Source organism: Cryptomeria japonica, chromosome 2 (assembly GCF_030272615.1).
Source record: "Cryptomeria japonica chromosome 2, Sugi_1.0, whole genome shotgun sequence".
Taxonomy (NCBI): Eukaryota; Viridiplantae; Streptophyta; class Pinopsida; order Cupressales; family Cupressaceae; genus Cryptomeria; species Cryptomeria japonica.
Window position 1 is genome coordinate 542,248,885 of NC_081406.1, and position 17,601 is coordinate 542,266,485.

The window sequence follows — 17,601 nt, forward strand, 5'->3', positions numbered from 1 at the left end:
ATGAGTGTCAGAAAACAAGTGAAAGACAATGAATTATCTATTGCTGATACAATATCTAATATGCAACCAGAGTTCAAAACATTCAGATTTGGTGATGAGAGTTTTGAAAATAGATTGTGCCTAGAAGAGTCAAGCAGTTACCCAATGCTGGAGTCTTTTTATTTTGAGAATGATGTCATATCATCTCTGTCTCAGAAACCAGCACATGAGGATGCGTGTTGCTTTCAAAATATTTATAGAGGCTGCCCAATTCAAAGTCTGGTTAATTATTTAGACAATCTGGCACAACATTCTGTTTCAAATTTAAATCAACATGTACAACATAATGTCAAGACATCTGAGTTGGCTTCAGAAATGTATAATGTAGAGTGGCTTTTTGGACCCAATATTTTATTTGAAATATTTTACAATACATTGTTGTTGGGTCTCTTCTCACGGTGGTTGCAGGCTGGCAGTTGGGAATGATGCTTCTTTCTTACCGGCCACTTTTCCGCACTAGCTCATATTTCTCCCAGCCAATTAATGGTTTTGCATGAGCAGCCTGGAGTTTTCTTGAGGTAAAGGGGTTTTTCCACCCCTATACATATTTGCAAGTAAAGTTTTTGGTTTGTTGTAGGCTTTAGTGGTTTTGACTTGGTCAGTTTTGGCTTGTTAGTTTTTAGTTCTTGCCCTGTTCCCCTCCACCCCTCTGCAAAACAACGCCCTTTATTCCTGCAATTTATTTGACTCTATTGCCCAATGGATAAAGCATTGGTGTCAACCAGAGATTCTGAATTCCTCCCTAGTCCTTTACAGTCTTGGTCCCTAGTCAGAGCCGATGTTACCCTCATTTTCCTGAGGCATTTTGTTCTCACGTTATTAAATAAATAAGGAGTGTTTTATTTAGTCTAGGCTTGTATAAGTCTTAGTTTTTGTTTTGTTGAAGTTTTTCTTGAATTGAACCTCACTTGAACCTCATCAACTTCAAGGTTCAAGTTCAAGTGGAGTATGTTGTATCACGGCCTTGTTTTTAAAAGAGTTAAAGGTCTTTGTAACAATTGTCATTGAACTTGAACTATTGAACCTTTTCAAAAAGTTCAAGGTTTGGGTTCAAAGTTCAAGGTTCGGGTTCAAAGTTCAAGGTTCGGGTTCAAAGTTCAAAGCTCAAAGTTCAAGGTTCGGGTTCAAAGTTCAAAGTTCAATTTTAGAGGTTCAAATTTAGAGTTCAGAGATTCATCAGATTAAACAGATGCAGGTTCAGAGTGTGTGAGTTCAAAATTCAGCGATTTTAATAATCCAATAACATTGGCATGAGTTGTTCGATGTTTTAAAGTAGTATAACATGTTGGTTTACCAAACAAGCTGATAATGGTGATTTGTCTAAGGCTCGATGCATTTTGGAGGTGCTCTTGGAGCTGATTAATGTCAGTTTTAATAGTAGGGATGTTTTTAAAAATGATCACCGAGCCGAGAGTAAAAGTGTTTGGATGACTTTCGAGATAGCCAAACTAACAAATACAAAGTCCAACCTTCATGTTACAAAGGAAGATTCGGCTTCTTAAAAGTTGAATTTAGTTATGAATCCATATGTTGATAACAGAGGATAGTAGCTGATAACGTTTTCAAAGAATTGTTTCAGCAACACAGTATTACAAAAAATCTAAAGAGTTACAATCCTCATCTATTCTAAAGAGATCTGTGTCTTAAAATAGAGCTCATTCCTTCAAATGATAGCTCAAAATGGTGATCCATGTGTAAGTCTTGGCATGTATACTGTTTGTAGTTTTCAATGCAACCTATAACCACAAATTTTCTGAGTTTTTTTTTTAAGACAGAAAAATCAGTCTTTGTGCGGGGGGAATAACTCTCAATTCAATCGTTGGATCCCGATGAATTTTTGATATGTTTTAGAAAACCTAGTTTTCTAAATCTTGATCGGAGCAATTTCCAAGATTATGTTTGGTTTGTAAGATATGTATAACAGAGCACAACACTGTCAAAACTGTCAATGTCAGTCACATTAATTGGGAGATACTTGAGTTTTTACTCATATAAACTCAAACATTAAGGAAAGTGGGCAAGTATTTCACCTATAAGTGAAAAAGTATTCACCGAGGCTAGCAAGGGCAATAATGTATTAAAATATTTGAGCTTTATTTCCCTAAAGGCGAGAATTGTATTCGCGGGAATGTTAAGTGAGAAGGAAATAAATAATCTTTTCAAGAATCAATTATTGATAACTGAAAGTCTCTTAAAAAACATGAGGCTATATATATGTAATGAAAAGAAAGAGCCTGGATCCTTTTCCTTTTCTGCTGCTAAAAAAAAGAGGGCAGCGTAGTTTTCTGGACTGCAAAGTTTTATTTTACAGAGGTGTTGAGTCTGTGAGCCTACATTTTGGCATTGATAAAATAATGAAGATTTTTGCTGATTTGAGCATCTGTTAATATTTTCTTTTGATTACCTTGAGATTTGTTTCTCTTGTAATTACCTTTCATTGCCTTTTTTGTTACATTAAACTGAAAAATAAATTTAATGAATGATGCAATAATCGGATAATATATTCAACAATATACAAGCGTATATAAAGAGATTACAAGGATGACGTTCTAAGTTAAGAACAAGTCGTTTAAAGTGAGTTACTAAAAAGCTAAATGCTAAATAAAGCTTAAAAGCTAAGTAACTAAAAAGAAAAAGCTAAATGCTAAATAAAGCTTAAAAGCTGATTAACTAAAAAGCTAAATGACCATTAAACAAGGAACTAAATATAGGTGACTAAAATATAATTAAATATTCTAATACCCTCCCTTAATGGTCATTCTATCTACTAACTACCCTACAAAAGACACTGCGGATCTTTTGATCACAAATGAAAATAACACTCTGTCGTGGTGGAGACCCTCCTTGGATCTGAAAAGTGTTAATGACCAAGAATACCAGAATCCATCCAACCTGACATTGGGTAACCAAACTGAAACCTGAAACCATGATTTTGAGGAAAATCGGCAAACCCTCCAAAATTGAATACAAATCATCATTTTTGTGGAAAAAATGGTAAAAAACCCTAAATCAATTTTTGAGGAAAAAATCGAACAAAACCCTGAAACTTCGCATGGCAAGACCCAAAACATCATGTGATAGGACACCAAACATCACGTGGTAAAACATTAGACATCACGCGGGAAAACACCAGACAACATCACGTGGTAAAATACAAGACATCACATGGTAAAACGTTGATTTTTGAGGAAAAAATCAAGCAAAACCCTCCCATGATTTTTTATGGTGAAAAATCAGAAAACCCAACCAATGACAAAATCAAAAAGCATAGAAGGCTGACTCCTTCTCTTCAGAATGATCTGCAACATGACCCTGTACCTGCTCCTGATACCCTCCCTGGTTGGACTTTTGATCAGCCAACCTCTTTCTGCAGAACTTCTGGATATGCCTAGATCTACTAGAATAGTGAGATGTGAATCTCTGCGTGAACCCCTCGTTAGAGTTGTGCTGCCCTTTCTGTTGTGAGTAATCACCTTTGCCCTTTTCCTTGGCGGTAAAAGCTTGTTCCGCACTGACACTGTTACTACCAAACTGTTGCTTCCATCTATCTTGTTGTAGAAGCTTGGTGCAAAGATCGGGAAACTTCAAATCAGCACTAGTAGAAGAGATATTGAGCGTGTCAATGAAATGCTCGTAAGAGAGGGGAATACTTTTCAGCGTGATCACTACCATATCCTCTTCCACCATGGTACGACCAATAGCTTCCAACTGGTCACGGATCTCCTTGATCTTCGTAAGATGTGCCTGGATATATGTCTTGTCATCCATCATGATAGAAAACAACATATTCTTCAAGAAGAAAGCTCGGCTCTTGTCGGACGTTTCATGAAGATTCTTTAAGAGATCCCAGATCTCTTTAGCTGTTTTACCTAAAGGCACCTGAGGGAGTTGATCATCTGTGATTGATAACTTGATAAGCATGACAACCTCTCGATTCTTCACATCATGTTTGTCTTGATCATCACCTGCTGTTGTAGGAAGAGATTCGTTGCCTAAAACAATTTGATCAAGACAACGATACTCTAAAATTGAGAGCATCTGCTGCTTCCAGGTACTATAGTTCTGCCCATTGAACTTTTGACTGCTCTCCAACATAACATTGGTCAAAGACGCCATTCTGGAAATTGAGGTCAACTCTGGTCAACCCTCTGAAGGCACAAAATTTGAGTCACGGAAAGCGAGGCACCCAAAAAAATAGGAGACCAACCCAAAAAAGCTCTCGAAAAACCCACTAAGAATCTGAAAATCAGAATGCAGATCTGACGGCTCAAAAATCGAGGTACAAAAAACGATGCACCCCAAAAAATCTGACGACAACTCATATGAGGTCTCGAAAAACCCACCAAGAATTTGCAACCAAAATAAAATTTCGATTTGAATTGAAGGGTCAAAACCCTAGTCGAAAATTGCAGAAACCTTAGGAAAATTTTCAATCTGCAAAAAAAACCTCCAGGTTGCAGGCACAAAAATCTCCAGAACCCTTAAAAAAAAAACTGAACTGTTGCCCAGCACAAAAATTCGCCCACGAACCAGAAACCCTTGAAACCCTCAAAAAACCTTCAAAAAAGCAAAATTGTTTTTTTTAATTAAAAACAATTAAAAAAATCTGGAAAATATTCCAGAAAGAAGGCCATGAATTTAAAAAAATCGCCAAACTTTAAAGAATCCCATCGACCCGCTCTGATACCATGAAAAATAAATTGAATGAATGATTCAATAATCGGATAATCTATTCAACAATATACAAGTGTATATAAAGAGATTACAAGGATGGCGTTCTAAATTAAGAACAAGTCGTTTGAAGTGAACTACTAAAAAGCTAAACGCTAAATAAATCTTAAAAGCTAATTAACTAAAAAGAAAAAGCTAAATGCTAAATAAAGCTTAAAAGCTAATTAACTAAAAAGCTAAATGACCATTAAACAAGGAACTAAATATAGGTGACTAAAATATAATTAAATATTCTAAAATACAAACTGTGTATATGAATTTGATTTTGAAACTTTGATTTCAGAAATGACTTGTATATTGGAAAGAAATGCTGTTAGCTCTTTGCCTGGGCATTCTGATCCCCCTTGTCTTTGAGGCATGAGATAGACTCGATCAGAGTCCAGGGCATTTTGATTCTATTGGAAAAGGTATTTTCGTGGGTGTGGGTAAGTAAACTGTGTTTTACTTATTTTCATTCACTTCATTTTAAATCAGTTTTTCACATCTACTTTCATGGTTATGGGTAGATGTTAGTTTGCCTTTATTGCTTTCTGGTTAAAAGCATATTCAAAAAACATACATTTTATCCAACGAAGGAAGCTGTACCTTCATATGAAAATTCAGAGAGCACTTGCACTTAGCATTGCAAGGGGCTCAACTGTTTTTTTTTTTTGTCTTTCAATTTGGACATTTGTGAGTCATGTTTGAAAGGTATTTAAGAATGACAAATCTGTTAACCAACAAAGCTCATGTTGCGTAATCCTAGATTGATTGATGACTTTTATGTAGTTGGAATTGGTGAAACATGTGTTGTTTTGGGGGTCCAATGGCTACATTTTGTTGGGGAAATAGTTATATAACTTTCATGTTTGATGAAGCACCCAAAAGTGGATGGATAGCAAGTGGTTCTTTGAGGCATGTTTGATGGATTACCAAAAGTAGTTTCAGCGAAAAAGATGGAGGCCATTTTTAGACATGGTGAGGCTGAATGTGCAGCCCAATGCTTTATTTCCACCAAGACTTTCATCGATGGTGAAAAACAATATCATGTTGATATAGAGTCACTATTGGATAAGTACAATATAGTGTTTGGTGATATTCCTCTCGGTAGGCCGTTGGATAGAGGGTTTGAGCATGTGATCGAGATTGAGGAGGGTGCTGAACCTGTTTTTAGTACTCCTTATCGCCATCCAAAAAGGCATAATGAGGAGATTGAAAAGGCAATCGAAGGACTCCTTGATATGGGGAATATCTAATATAGTTTCAACAAGTTTGCTTCTTAGTGGTGTTGATCAAAAAGACAGAACTATGCACATGTTCATTGATTACAAGGAATTTACAAGAAAATTGTTAAGAATAGGTACCCCATTTCCAAGATCGACAAACTGATTGATGAACTTCATGTGGCAGTTTACTTCTCAAAGATTGATCTATGATTGGGGTATTGCCAAATTAAAGTCAGAGAAGATGATATCCATAAAATAGTTTTTAGGTGCCACTACTGTCATCATGAGTATTTGGTCAGTCCGATAAACAATATTTATTTTCATTTTTAAAACACTAAATGAGGGATCAGCCCTTAGCAACGATAAATTTTATTTAACATTAATTTTTCTTCTTGGTGGGCAGCTACTTCATATAGGGACTGTTCATAAATTAATTAAATATAACTTTATTTTACTATAGAAATGTCACCAAGGTGGGGTGATGTGAATGGATGAATTCACCAAAATGAGTGACATAAATTTGGCACAAAATTCGTAGATTCTTTCAGTGGTTTCCTTTGATGACATCAATGACAACAAATTCTAACAATAGAGGGGGTCAAGATTGGTATGGAGAAGATTAGAGCAATTTGGGACTGGCCACCACCCAAGACAGTCTCAGTTGAGAGGATTCTTGGGTTTATGCAATTACTACAGGAGGCTTGTTGAGGGATTTTCATAGCTGGCAGCACCTTTGACAGATTTGATCAAGAAGCGTTCATTCACTTGGATAGATGCAGCACAACAAACATTTGACAAACTAAAGGAGGTGATGAGCACTTGTCTAGTTTTAACTCTGCCAGATTTTTCTGTCTTTCATGTTGGAATGTGATGCTTCAGGTGACGGCATTGGAGCAGTCCTTATGCACAGCAAGCATCCTATTGCATTTGAGAGCAGGAAACTCAAATAGCTAGAGAAAAGATTTTCTACTTTTGATCAGGAAATGTTAACCATAATGCATGCCTTGGCTAAATTTGAACACTACTTGGTAGGAGGGAAGATTGTAGTGTTAACTGACCATAACAGCATTAAATACTTCATGATTCAAAAGATTTAAATGAAAGACAATAGAAGTGGGTTAGCAAATTAAAAGCATATGATTTTGATATAGAGTATGTTAGAGGGAAGAAGAATGTATGTTGAACACTACTCGGTAGGAGGGAAGATTGTAGTGTTAACTGACCATAACAGCATTAAATACTTCATGATTCAAAAGATTTAAATGAAAGACAATAGAAGTGGGTTAGCAAATTAAAAGCATATGATTTTGATATAGAGTATGTTAGAGGGAAGAAGAATGTATGTTAAAGGGAAACAATATATTCTTATTTTTCTGCAAATATTCCTAAACAATTAAACAATGTGTTTAATTGATCTACTGTTTTAGGCATGCTTTCAATCTTTCTCAGTTTTACCAAGTTTAATAGCATGGATATAAGTCTTCTTTCCAGTGAGGATTGTTACCAAGAGCAGTAGATAATATGATGGCAACTTTGAGGGATTCAAAATAAGACATGCAAGCATGCATATTTATTTGTTGCTTTGGCTTGTATGTTGAATATACAATGATTCTTATAGCACTTTCATTTGCAGTAGCAGTAACACAGCCTTCTCATTTTCCTTACAAACAGTCTCTTTTTAATTATGCCGAATTCAAAGTGGCAAAGAGTATGGAAATGGAGGATTTATCCTTTCTCTTTTTGTTGGTCCATTATTTAAGGAATTTCTCATGGTTTGATGACTTGATTCTGTTATAATAATTCAACTGTCAAAATATGACTGATGCATATATTGTCCACAGGTTCTGGCAAGGCTCAATTCCATTCGATCTAAATCAGATGGCTTCACAGAATTTGCTGAGAAAGAAGCTAAGGTATATGTTTTCTAGCCCAATGATTGTGTCGAGAAGACATAGTCTTCCCAATTTTCTAATCCACTGTTACATTTGGTTATTAAAAGTAAACTTCCTTATCAATTATAAATCTGACTATATTTCTATATCATGGCTTAGGAACTGGAAGAGGCAGAAATTGAATTGGAACTCATGCAGGAAGAGAAAACACTTCAAGAAGGATTGAAAAATAGTAGCCAAATTCATCAAACAATAAGAAGCTCATCAAGTAAGAAATGCTACTCTGCAGTAAACAGCGAGCTTTATGGTTTGTTAGCCTCTGATTGTGATGTTTAGAGTAGTTTTATATCAGGCAATACATGTTTTAAAAACAAAAACAAATGTTTTTTGTTAATAGGACCACCTATGAAGTCTACTCATCAACGACTTCAGGAATTGAGGACACAAATACGTGACATGTAAGTGGTGATGTATTTAAGGCGAAGCTGGTAAAAATGGTTATTTTGTCTCTTGTATGCTTGAACAATGAAAAGTAATGTCTATTTTTTTTTGTTTTTGCTCCATGCATCTGAATTAAAAGTATAACTTGATAGTATGAGATATAGGTGATTATAATATATAAATAGGTTTACCCATGGTAGCAATTCATTTGCACAGTATTGACATGATTTCAAAAAAGTATACATGTAATATACTAGCTCTCGTATAAAACAAGAAAAGTTCAGTGAATTAAAAACGATGTAATATTTGTTAAATTAAAAAAAGCCTGAGTTTATTATATGTCAAATATAGTGTGCAGAGATGGAAATGAACACAATTCATAAAAAATGTGAATCACAAAAAGAAGAGTGAAGTTAAAATTACATCATATTTAAAAAAAAATTAAGGGCTGGCCCTCAAAAAGTAGGCTGTGTTGACATGAAGCATAACCTACAGTTTTAGTGGTAGCCCTGTGTTTTAAAAAAAGTAAACTCTCATTAGGGTATAAATTAAAAAGGAAAAAACCCTCAACAAAGTCTAAAATTTAACTTCAAATGTAAATGCATTTGAAGTAAAAGCTAAACTTTGTAACCCTAACACTAAACTAAAGTTCTCCAGGGGTGCATCCATGTGGTCTTTAACCTGTTTCTAGGAATGGAGAACATCTCATGAGTGGTGGGACAAGGATGAAGCTACCCTGGATAGGTTCCCCTCTAGGGGAATGCCTTGCAACACCCCTGGCAGATGGGGGACATGCAGACTTTCCTTAACCTTCTCAAGCAACAGGACATCCCCCAGATATTTTAAAATAACAGTCATGTTGCTTTAAAAAAATTAAAAGCTAAACCTAAACCTAAAAGGGGTGATCACCAAGGCCCCCTACACTAAAAACTTATATATACACTAACCCATGCTCTATTGCAATTGCCAAAAGGAAGAGAGGAAGTCCTTGCAGACTATTAAAAAAATCATCTAGCAGAAAAAGAAATGAAAAAACAAATAAAAGGGTGCATGTGCCATGAAGATCCTTACTGCCCCCATATCACCACTCCGATTTAAAAGAATAAAATGTAAAAAATGTTTTGGGCTATGCTGGATTAAATCTCTAGTAATTGAATTCCATTTATACTTTTTGTTTGGTGAGGCAATGCTGATTTCAAGTAATGCTTCTGTGGAAATGGTCAAATGATTTAGAAAGTAGATATAATTGGTGAAAACACTTGGATTTTTGACACTTGTACATTGGCATTGCAATTTGTGGTGGATTTCTTTGTGAAGTTGTATTGTCTGGCAGATCCCATACTTGGGAACATTTTGAAGCTCCTGATTGATATTATAAAACGAACCATTCAAACTTCGGGGGCTGTGGTGTATCTATTTTTATTCGTTTGATGAATATATGATGAATTGCAACATGAATTGTCGCCTCTTTGATCCTCTTTCCACCAATCTCTTTGCAAATAGTCACACTTCTTCATAATGGAGCGCTGTCATTTATTTTAGTTTTCATGCTTTTAGATGACTGCTGCCTAAATATTAATATTAGTCGGCCTCCTTATTTAATTTTGTGCACCTTGTCAACCTTTAATAAAAGGTTATAACCTTGGATCTTAGTTGGCCTCTAACAATGAAATGTTAGTATGATTTATTTTAACTAGTCGACCATAATTCAATTGTTATTCTTTAATCTCAATTGGTCCTAGCTTAATTGCTATAAAGACTACAATTTGAGTTTTTGAAGTCTGCAATTTTATCTTACAAGGGCTGCGATCTCGTACACTGGCACACACCCTGGCACCCACCTTGGCACCCACCTTGGCACCCTGGCACCCACCCTGGCACCCACCTTGGCACATTGGCAGCCGCCTTGACACATGTACATTGGCATTGCAACTTGTGGTGGACTTCTTTGTCAAGTTGTATTGTCTAGCGGATCCCATACTTGGCAGGGTGGGTGCCAATGTGTAGGGGATATGACAATCCGCTTTTCCCAAGATTGCTTGTCCTCAAGCAATGGCAATTTTAATTTTGTTAACCAAATTGTTGCAATGTAATGATCCCAAAACCAACCCTTGGAGATTTTTAATCCTTAGATCCTCCTTGTGGTATAATTAGGTTCTATTGTGCAACTCTAATATTACCTTAAGTTGCAAATTTTAACTAAAACTTGCAACAACATAATTTAGAGTTGGAAATTGGCAAGGTTTGTGTTGACGTGTTTTTTATGACAGCGTCGAACACAGAATAAAGTTGCCTAACGATCACTTCACTCTCTCTTGATCATAGTGCAATTGCATGCTAAGATTGCAAGAAGTTCAAACAATCGACTCCAAGGTTCCTTTATGCTATGGACGTGACTCAGTTGGCTGATGTGATTGCTGGTAATCCAAGGGGCCTTACTTTTGAATCATTCTTTCATTTCTTTGTTGTGGCTGGAAGCCTGGAACTCCATCATCGGATATGGGAATTCTGCGATGATGTTGCTTCGAACGGACTAAAATGAACTGAAAATAAAGGGGAAAAGGGGTTTAGATGGATCTAAATCTACTCCTAAGGGCAGTGATATCAACAGTTAATGCTTTGGTGGACAAATTCCAAATAAACCAAGCTCTGCTTCGCCAAGATCAACTACAACTCCACAAGAACCGGTGCAATCATCTGGGGATGCTAGAGGATTTTCAAATCGAGAAAGTACATTTGAATACCCAAAAACGACGCAATCTAAATGGCCATCCACAATCGAACTTAGCACAAATTTAGGGGGTTCAGGCTAACTTTACACTGCAACTTACAATCAGCAAGATGCAAAAAGTATGAACCATGGAAATTCATCAAACACGATTACATTCTCCATTGAAATCAAAGCACTATATTACTTCTACTCTAAGTGAGGAAGGTGAAACCATGCAAGTTTTGAAAAAATAACTTAAGTGGACACCATCAGAGAACAATGTTTCACTGTTATTATCTCAAAACTTATCACAACAATTTCATACAAGTCTCCCTCCTTACAAATGAGGGGGGTCACCCCTTTATATAGGCCTCAAGCCATGGCTACATGCAAAACCCTAATTAGGGTTTCTCCCTAAAAGATTCCCCACACATGATGCACCAAGGTGGGAATCAACAATAAATACCCCATAAAGCCCATAAACAATTAATTACAATCTTGCCAAAAATTTCACCCATAAAGCATTAATTAACCATTACATTCAAAAAGTGCCCACTATGCAATGAATGTACCCTCATGCAAAAATCGCCCATGATGCCATAAATGCACCATCATCTCCTAAACGTGACAGCCGCATGCAAAAGCAATCTGCCATAATGCCATAAATGTGACGGCTGCATGCAAAGAGATGCTTCATTAATTCAGCGTGCATTGACTCGGCTGCCACTTGGCGAGAAAACCTTGGAGAGGGAAAACTTCAGGAGAGAAGAATTTGATCCATGAAGAATTTTCTTGAAGTTTCTCGAACTTTCCTTGCTTTGGAGGAGATTTTCAACAATTTTCCACCATCTCCTATTTTTTAGGAATTTCCACAATTTTAGGGTTTTGGTCCAGGAGAGAGAGAATTCTCTCACAAATCCATATCTTCAAAAATTTCTAAATTTGGACGTCATTTGAGCCCTGAAAATGGATTTTTTCAAATTTGAATTGAGGGGAATTTTTTTGCTTTTCCATTCCATTTCTGACCCCCAAATTTCCCTTTGCCTCGGAAAATCTTCATCCTGAATTTGGGCGTAGAATTCACTTTGCATGGTGGAATTTCATTACTTTGCACTTATTCCATGCCCTAGTTACCTTGGCTTCTTCTATCTCTTCCTTGGCGCTGTCTCAACTCATCAAGGAATTTTTGAACTTGTGCATTTGTGCGAAGGCATATAGGATTTTCCATCTTCTCCAAGCCTACCCTCCTTTGGCACCCTAATGAATCCTTGGGCGCATTTTGGCATGTATCACAAAATCTTCCACTTTCCATGCCCTCCATGGAATGTCCCTTTGAGCACCCTTGGTAAAGCCTTTGTGCCCTTCTTCATTGAAGAAGGAATTTCATGAATTTTAACATTTTCCTTCATCCCCTCCATTTGGTGCCCTACTATTCCCTAGGGCGTTATTTCCCTTTGGTCAAGGAATTCAATGAATTCCAAATTTTCCTTGCTGACTCCATTTTGGCGCCCTCCACAGTGCTAGGGCGGAATTTCACACTCAAGGAGGAATTCATACTTTGCTTGAATTATCCACCATCCCTTGAATTTGGCGCCCTATGACCTTCTTGTGCGCATTTTTGACCTTGTCATGGAAATTTCTATTTGTCCTTCCTTCCATGCTTTCTCCTATTTAGCGCCCTCCTGAGGAGTAGGGCGGAATTTGATTGAGGTGAATGAATTCACAATTTTAAATTTTCCATGTTGACTTCATTTTGGCGCCCTTTGACCTTCTTGGGCGCATTTTGGCATGTATCACAAAATCTTCCACTTTCCATGCTCTCCATGGAATGTCCCTTTGAGCACCCTTGGTAAAGCATGGGTGCCATTCTTCATTGAAGAAGGAATTTCATGAATTTTAGCATTTTCCTTCATCCCCTCCATTTGGTGCCCTACTATTCCCTAGGGTGTCCTTTCCCTTTGGTCAAGGAATTCAATGAATTCCAAATTTTCCCTGCTGATTCCATTTTGGTGCCCTACATAGTGCTAGGGCGGAATTTCACACTGAAGGAGGAATTCATACTTTGCTTGAATTATCCACCATCCCTTGAATTTGGCTCCCTATGACCTTCTTGGGCGGATTTTTGACCTTGTCATGGAATTCTCTATTTGTCCTTCCTTCCATGCTTTCTCTTATTTAGTGCCCTCTTGAGGAGTAGGGCGGAATTTGACTGAGGTGAATGAATTCACAATTTTAAATTTTCCATGTTGACTTCATTTTGGCGCCCTTTGACCTTCTTGGGCGGATTTTCGGTGGTGAGGAGGAATTTTGCAATTTCCATGCTATCCATAGAGACTTCATTTTGGTGCCCTCGCCTGGCTTTGGGTGGATTTTGACCATGAAAGAGGAATTCTTGGTTTTCCACATTCTCCATGACCTTTTGACTTTGACGCCTTTCCAACTCCTAGGGCAGAATTTTGTATTGAAGGAGGAATTTCACACTTTGGAGTTCTTCCTTGATTCCCTTGTTTTGGCGCCCTTTGGCTTGCGCGGATTTTTCACTAAGGCTGGAACTCATGATTTTGGTTTTCTCCATGGCATGGGCACTTTGGCACCCTTCCTTGTCTTAGGGTGGAATTTTGACTTTATTGTGGAATTTCATGCCTTGTTCATTTTCCTTGAGGCCCTTAGTTTGGTGCCATGACTTCTTGGGTGCTAATTCTTCATGAAGGAGGAATTCACAATTTTCCTTAAATTCCATGGTGTGAGCATTTTGGCACCTTCATCTTTAGTTGGGCGCTGGATTGCCTAAGGGAAGGAAATTCATCATTTCTTCCTTCCTTGATGCCAGACTCCTTCACTTGGATGTCAAATTGATCTGCTGAAGGATTTTCAAGCTGCTTTCCAGACTTGGATGATTCTTTGAACTTGATGCCAACACTTAGCCATTTTGACTGATTGTAATATCCCAGTAATTTTTTTTTTGTTTTTTAATAGTAAGAGTTACAAGCAAACACAACAACCCGTTAGGTTAGAGAAATAATCCAAACTGCTGAAAGGGAACTCTTCCACCTTTTGTTCACCGAGAGCCCAATCTGGGAGGGTGAGAGCATACGGTGTTCCGAGGATTGTTAGCACCATAAAACAAACTGAAAATTACAATGCCTGGGTGGCAAGCCAGCCCCTTCTAATTATCCAGCAGGATAGAAACCAAACTCTTGGCGGTAAACCAGCCAAGGGAAAATAACAAGAAATTGAAACTCAATCACTCTACCGCATATTTCAGCGGGAGGACATTACATTAAGCTATCACTCTACCGCATATTTCAGCGGGAGGACCATTGTATTAAACTTATCACTCGACCTCTTATTCAGTGGGAGGACTGAGTACATAAACTGAATTACAAAGCAAGAAGGCGGCAAGCTAGCCTCTTCCACTTATGCAGTGAGGATTACAAATAAGAACAGCAAGAATGGTTGATCAGTACTACTGAAACAACCTTACAAAATAGAGATAAGATGAGAAGAGTAATGCAGATTTCTACAGCAAGAATATAAATTTCTGTTACAACCAATCTGCAGGCTGAAAGTACAAATCAACAACCTATGGAAACACCAAAATGCTCATAACTCCCTCATTTTTCACCCAAATCAACTCAAATCAGTCCCAAACCCACAATATATCACTCACAACAACAACCAATCCAAACTACAACCCAAACAACTCAATATTTATTTGGCACACATCTCAATGCAAGTACAAAAACCCACGCTATGCCTAGGAAGTTCGATTTTGTCTAGGAAATTCATTGCTTAATTAAAATTGCTAAAAACTCACACAATGTATCGCCATGGCTAGGAAGGAGGATAGAGCTGATACCCATAACCGTCGGTCGCTCCAGCAGAAAGGTGTGATCGAAAATGTCTCCAGAATCACTTCCATCAAAAATGTCTATAGCAAACTCTGAGAATGTAGGAGAACACGATGCACAGCTAGGTACTGTATTTCAAGTACGAAACCGGGTAGCACTAGGGAGACGCACTCCGAAGCCTCAAGTTTTATCGCCAAACCGGCAGCATAACATTGCAATTTTTCAAGATGCCCCAAATGAGAGCCCAAGGCTCTTATTTATAACTTCTCATCAACCAAATTCAAATGCAAATTTCCCCCAAACTCCACTTCCTTCATTAGCATTTCATTTCACCTTACGTGGACCCATGTGTAGCGCCATTCCCCTAAGTCAAACCTCACGCCAAGAAGGCATGGACCCACGTTAATTACTTGGCAAATAATAGAGATGTAAGATAAAAGAATATCCCTCCAAATAAATTCGACATCCCTTATTAGAATTTCGCCAAAAATTTAGGATAAAAATAAGCATTAATCCCAAATTCAATAAATTAGTAGCAATTAATCAGATTAATTAAATATTAAACCTTATGATAAGGAAATAATATTTAATTTGTCACATATGACTCCCGTACTAATAACTGTCAAAACCAGGATGACCACTGAACTGCTGCAGAATCAGGACCCTATCCATTGCCAAAAATAGAATTATGCCATACTGCCACTTACTAAAATTAGTAAGTCAAGAACTAATGCTCCGAAAAGCATGATCTTCGCGCCCAGAGATAGAGCATGGAGAGCTCAGTAGGACCGTGTCACCAAAATAGCCATCCCTTGACTTACTAAAAATAGTAAGTTCTCGTTTCATCAATGCTGGACCCTTCATTCTTCATTCCACCTAGCCTACAGGTCTCAGGGATAGGCTAATGGACCTTTGGAAGGTCATCGATGAGAAGGGGACATTACATTTATCTTGTCTGCTTTTTGACTTTCCGGAATTAGAAGTAGTCGTGGATGCTTGATCTTCATCACCTTGCCAGAATGGTCCTGCCCAAAATAAACTTTCCAAAAATAGAAATTTTCAGAACGTCAACGATAGACCCCAAAACAGGACACAGGAATGACTTACTATAAATAGAAACTTACTAAAAATAGAAATTACTATAAACCAGTTATGAAAAACTCTACGCTTTTTTAAAAGACTTGCGAGTACTCGCGAGCCCTAGTTGGCTGCGAGTCACTCGCGGTTAAACTCGGCATCTAGTAGAACCCCAGAAAATTGCCAAAAATCGCAAAAACTCATGGGAAAATTCGGTGCTAAAAAGTAATGAAGGTTACTAAAATTGTTGAAAACCTAATTTTGATTTCATATTTTGTCTTTTGTCGTGACGAGGAAAGGATTTGCACTATCGCCGATTCGAATAGGGCACGACAACATGAATAGGGCACGACAATAGGATTTGCACCGTAGCTGACGCGAATAGTTTTAATTGATTTCCAATAGATTTCAAACAAATTTTTATTGATCTATATTAAAAGTTAAACTCTTTCCCACTGTAAAATTTCAGTTAGTTTCCATTAGCGCTTTAGGATTTGTAGAGTTCATAGCTTTCGCATATTACTTGCTACATGTTTAACAAAAATGCATGGTTTATGGGCTCATCGTTTTGTGTACATTTCAGATTTGTATATGTTATTTTAGGCTAAATTCACAAAATATCGAGAAGGGAAAATTTCTATAGGCGATATTAACAAGTTTCATGCCCAGACACATTGCGATATCAAATACAATTATACAATAATCTATATTCTTTTTAATAATAGTTATAGAACAATGTAATTTTTTTTTTTAATAAATTGTTGTATTTTACATTTATATATAAAAAACAATCTATTAAAAAGAATATAAATAATAAGAACAATTTATGTAAAAAAAATGTAGATTAAATTAAATATATATTGTAGAAATATTAAGAATTTAAGATAATCTTGATTCCTAATAATGCACCATTTAGAAATGTAAGAAAATTAGTAATATAGCTAGGAATTGTTTAAACATTAGGGTGTAAATGTGTTTTTTAAGAATATAAAAAAAAAATGGTATTTTCAAATGTCGATAAAGTTGCAGAGTATGTACCATAAAATTGGCGAAATAGGCCCTAGACTTCACCAAAATCACTCAAAGGAAAAGCAGACTCGACCAATTCAACCCCCCAGACACCTGCAAAGCAAAGAGACTGGAGAGACTGCCACCAAAAGACCCCAAAAACCAAAACAAAAAACCAAGAGGGCCTAAAAAGTAGGGGGTCCCCATCTGGAATGGGGCATGTGCAAAAACGTCACAACAGTTCATAATTGCAACCTCTGCCTATTCTTGATTAGAAATGTGATGTCCCCATCTTTGCAATTATGATGTGATAGCAATAAACCCTTATGTGGTCAAGGAGTAGTAGACCTTGAGCACCAACAGTTAATTAGAAGCTAGTTAGCAGTGAGTCGTGCATAGCAGGTAGATAGTTGATTTAATAAAGTATATCAGGGGAAAATCGTGAAGTCTTATAAATAAGACAATTTTCCTAATGACACTAAGTTGATACAACCATGCATCCATCACACCTGAAGAATGTGCATATCATGACAACAATCATCATGACATGTTATTTGGAGATTCATAGTATCAATCTAAGGATAAGACAAAGGATTAGTCATCGGTAATAACAGCATATTAGGAGATCGACAAGTGAAGGATTCAAA

At 37.0% G+C, this 17,601-nt stretch overlaps 1 protein-coding gene across 2 annotated transcripts in view; it reads left to right on the forward strand.

Annotated features, from left to right (window-relative positions):
- Positions 1-17,601, forward strand: part of LOC131066784 (uncharacterized) — a 262,967-nt gene that overhangs the window by 163,867 nt on the left and 81,499 nt on the right. For both annotated transcript variants that reach the window (XM_058001633.2, XM_058001632.2), the window contains exons 20-22: positions 7,817-7,888; positions 8,027-8,135; positions 8,265-8,325. In XM_058001633.2, the coding sequence (XP_057857616.1) occupies positions 7,817-7,888; positions 8,027-8,135; positions 8,265-8,325 (242 nt within the window). The remainder of the gene's footprint in view (positions 1-7,816; positions 7,889-8,026; positions 8,136-8,264; positions 8,326-17,601) is intronic.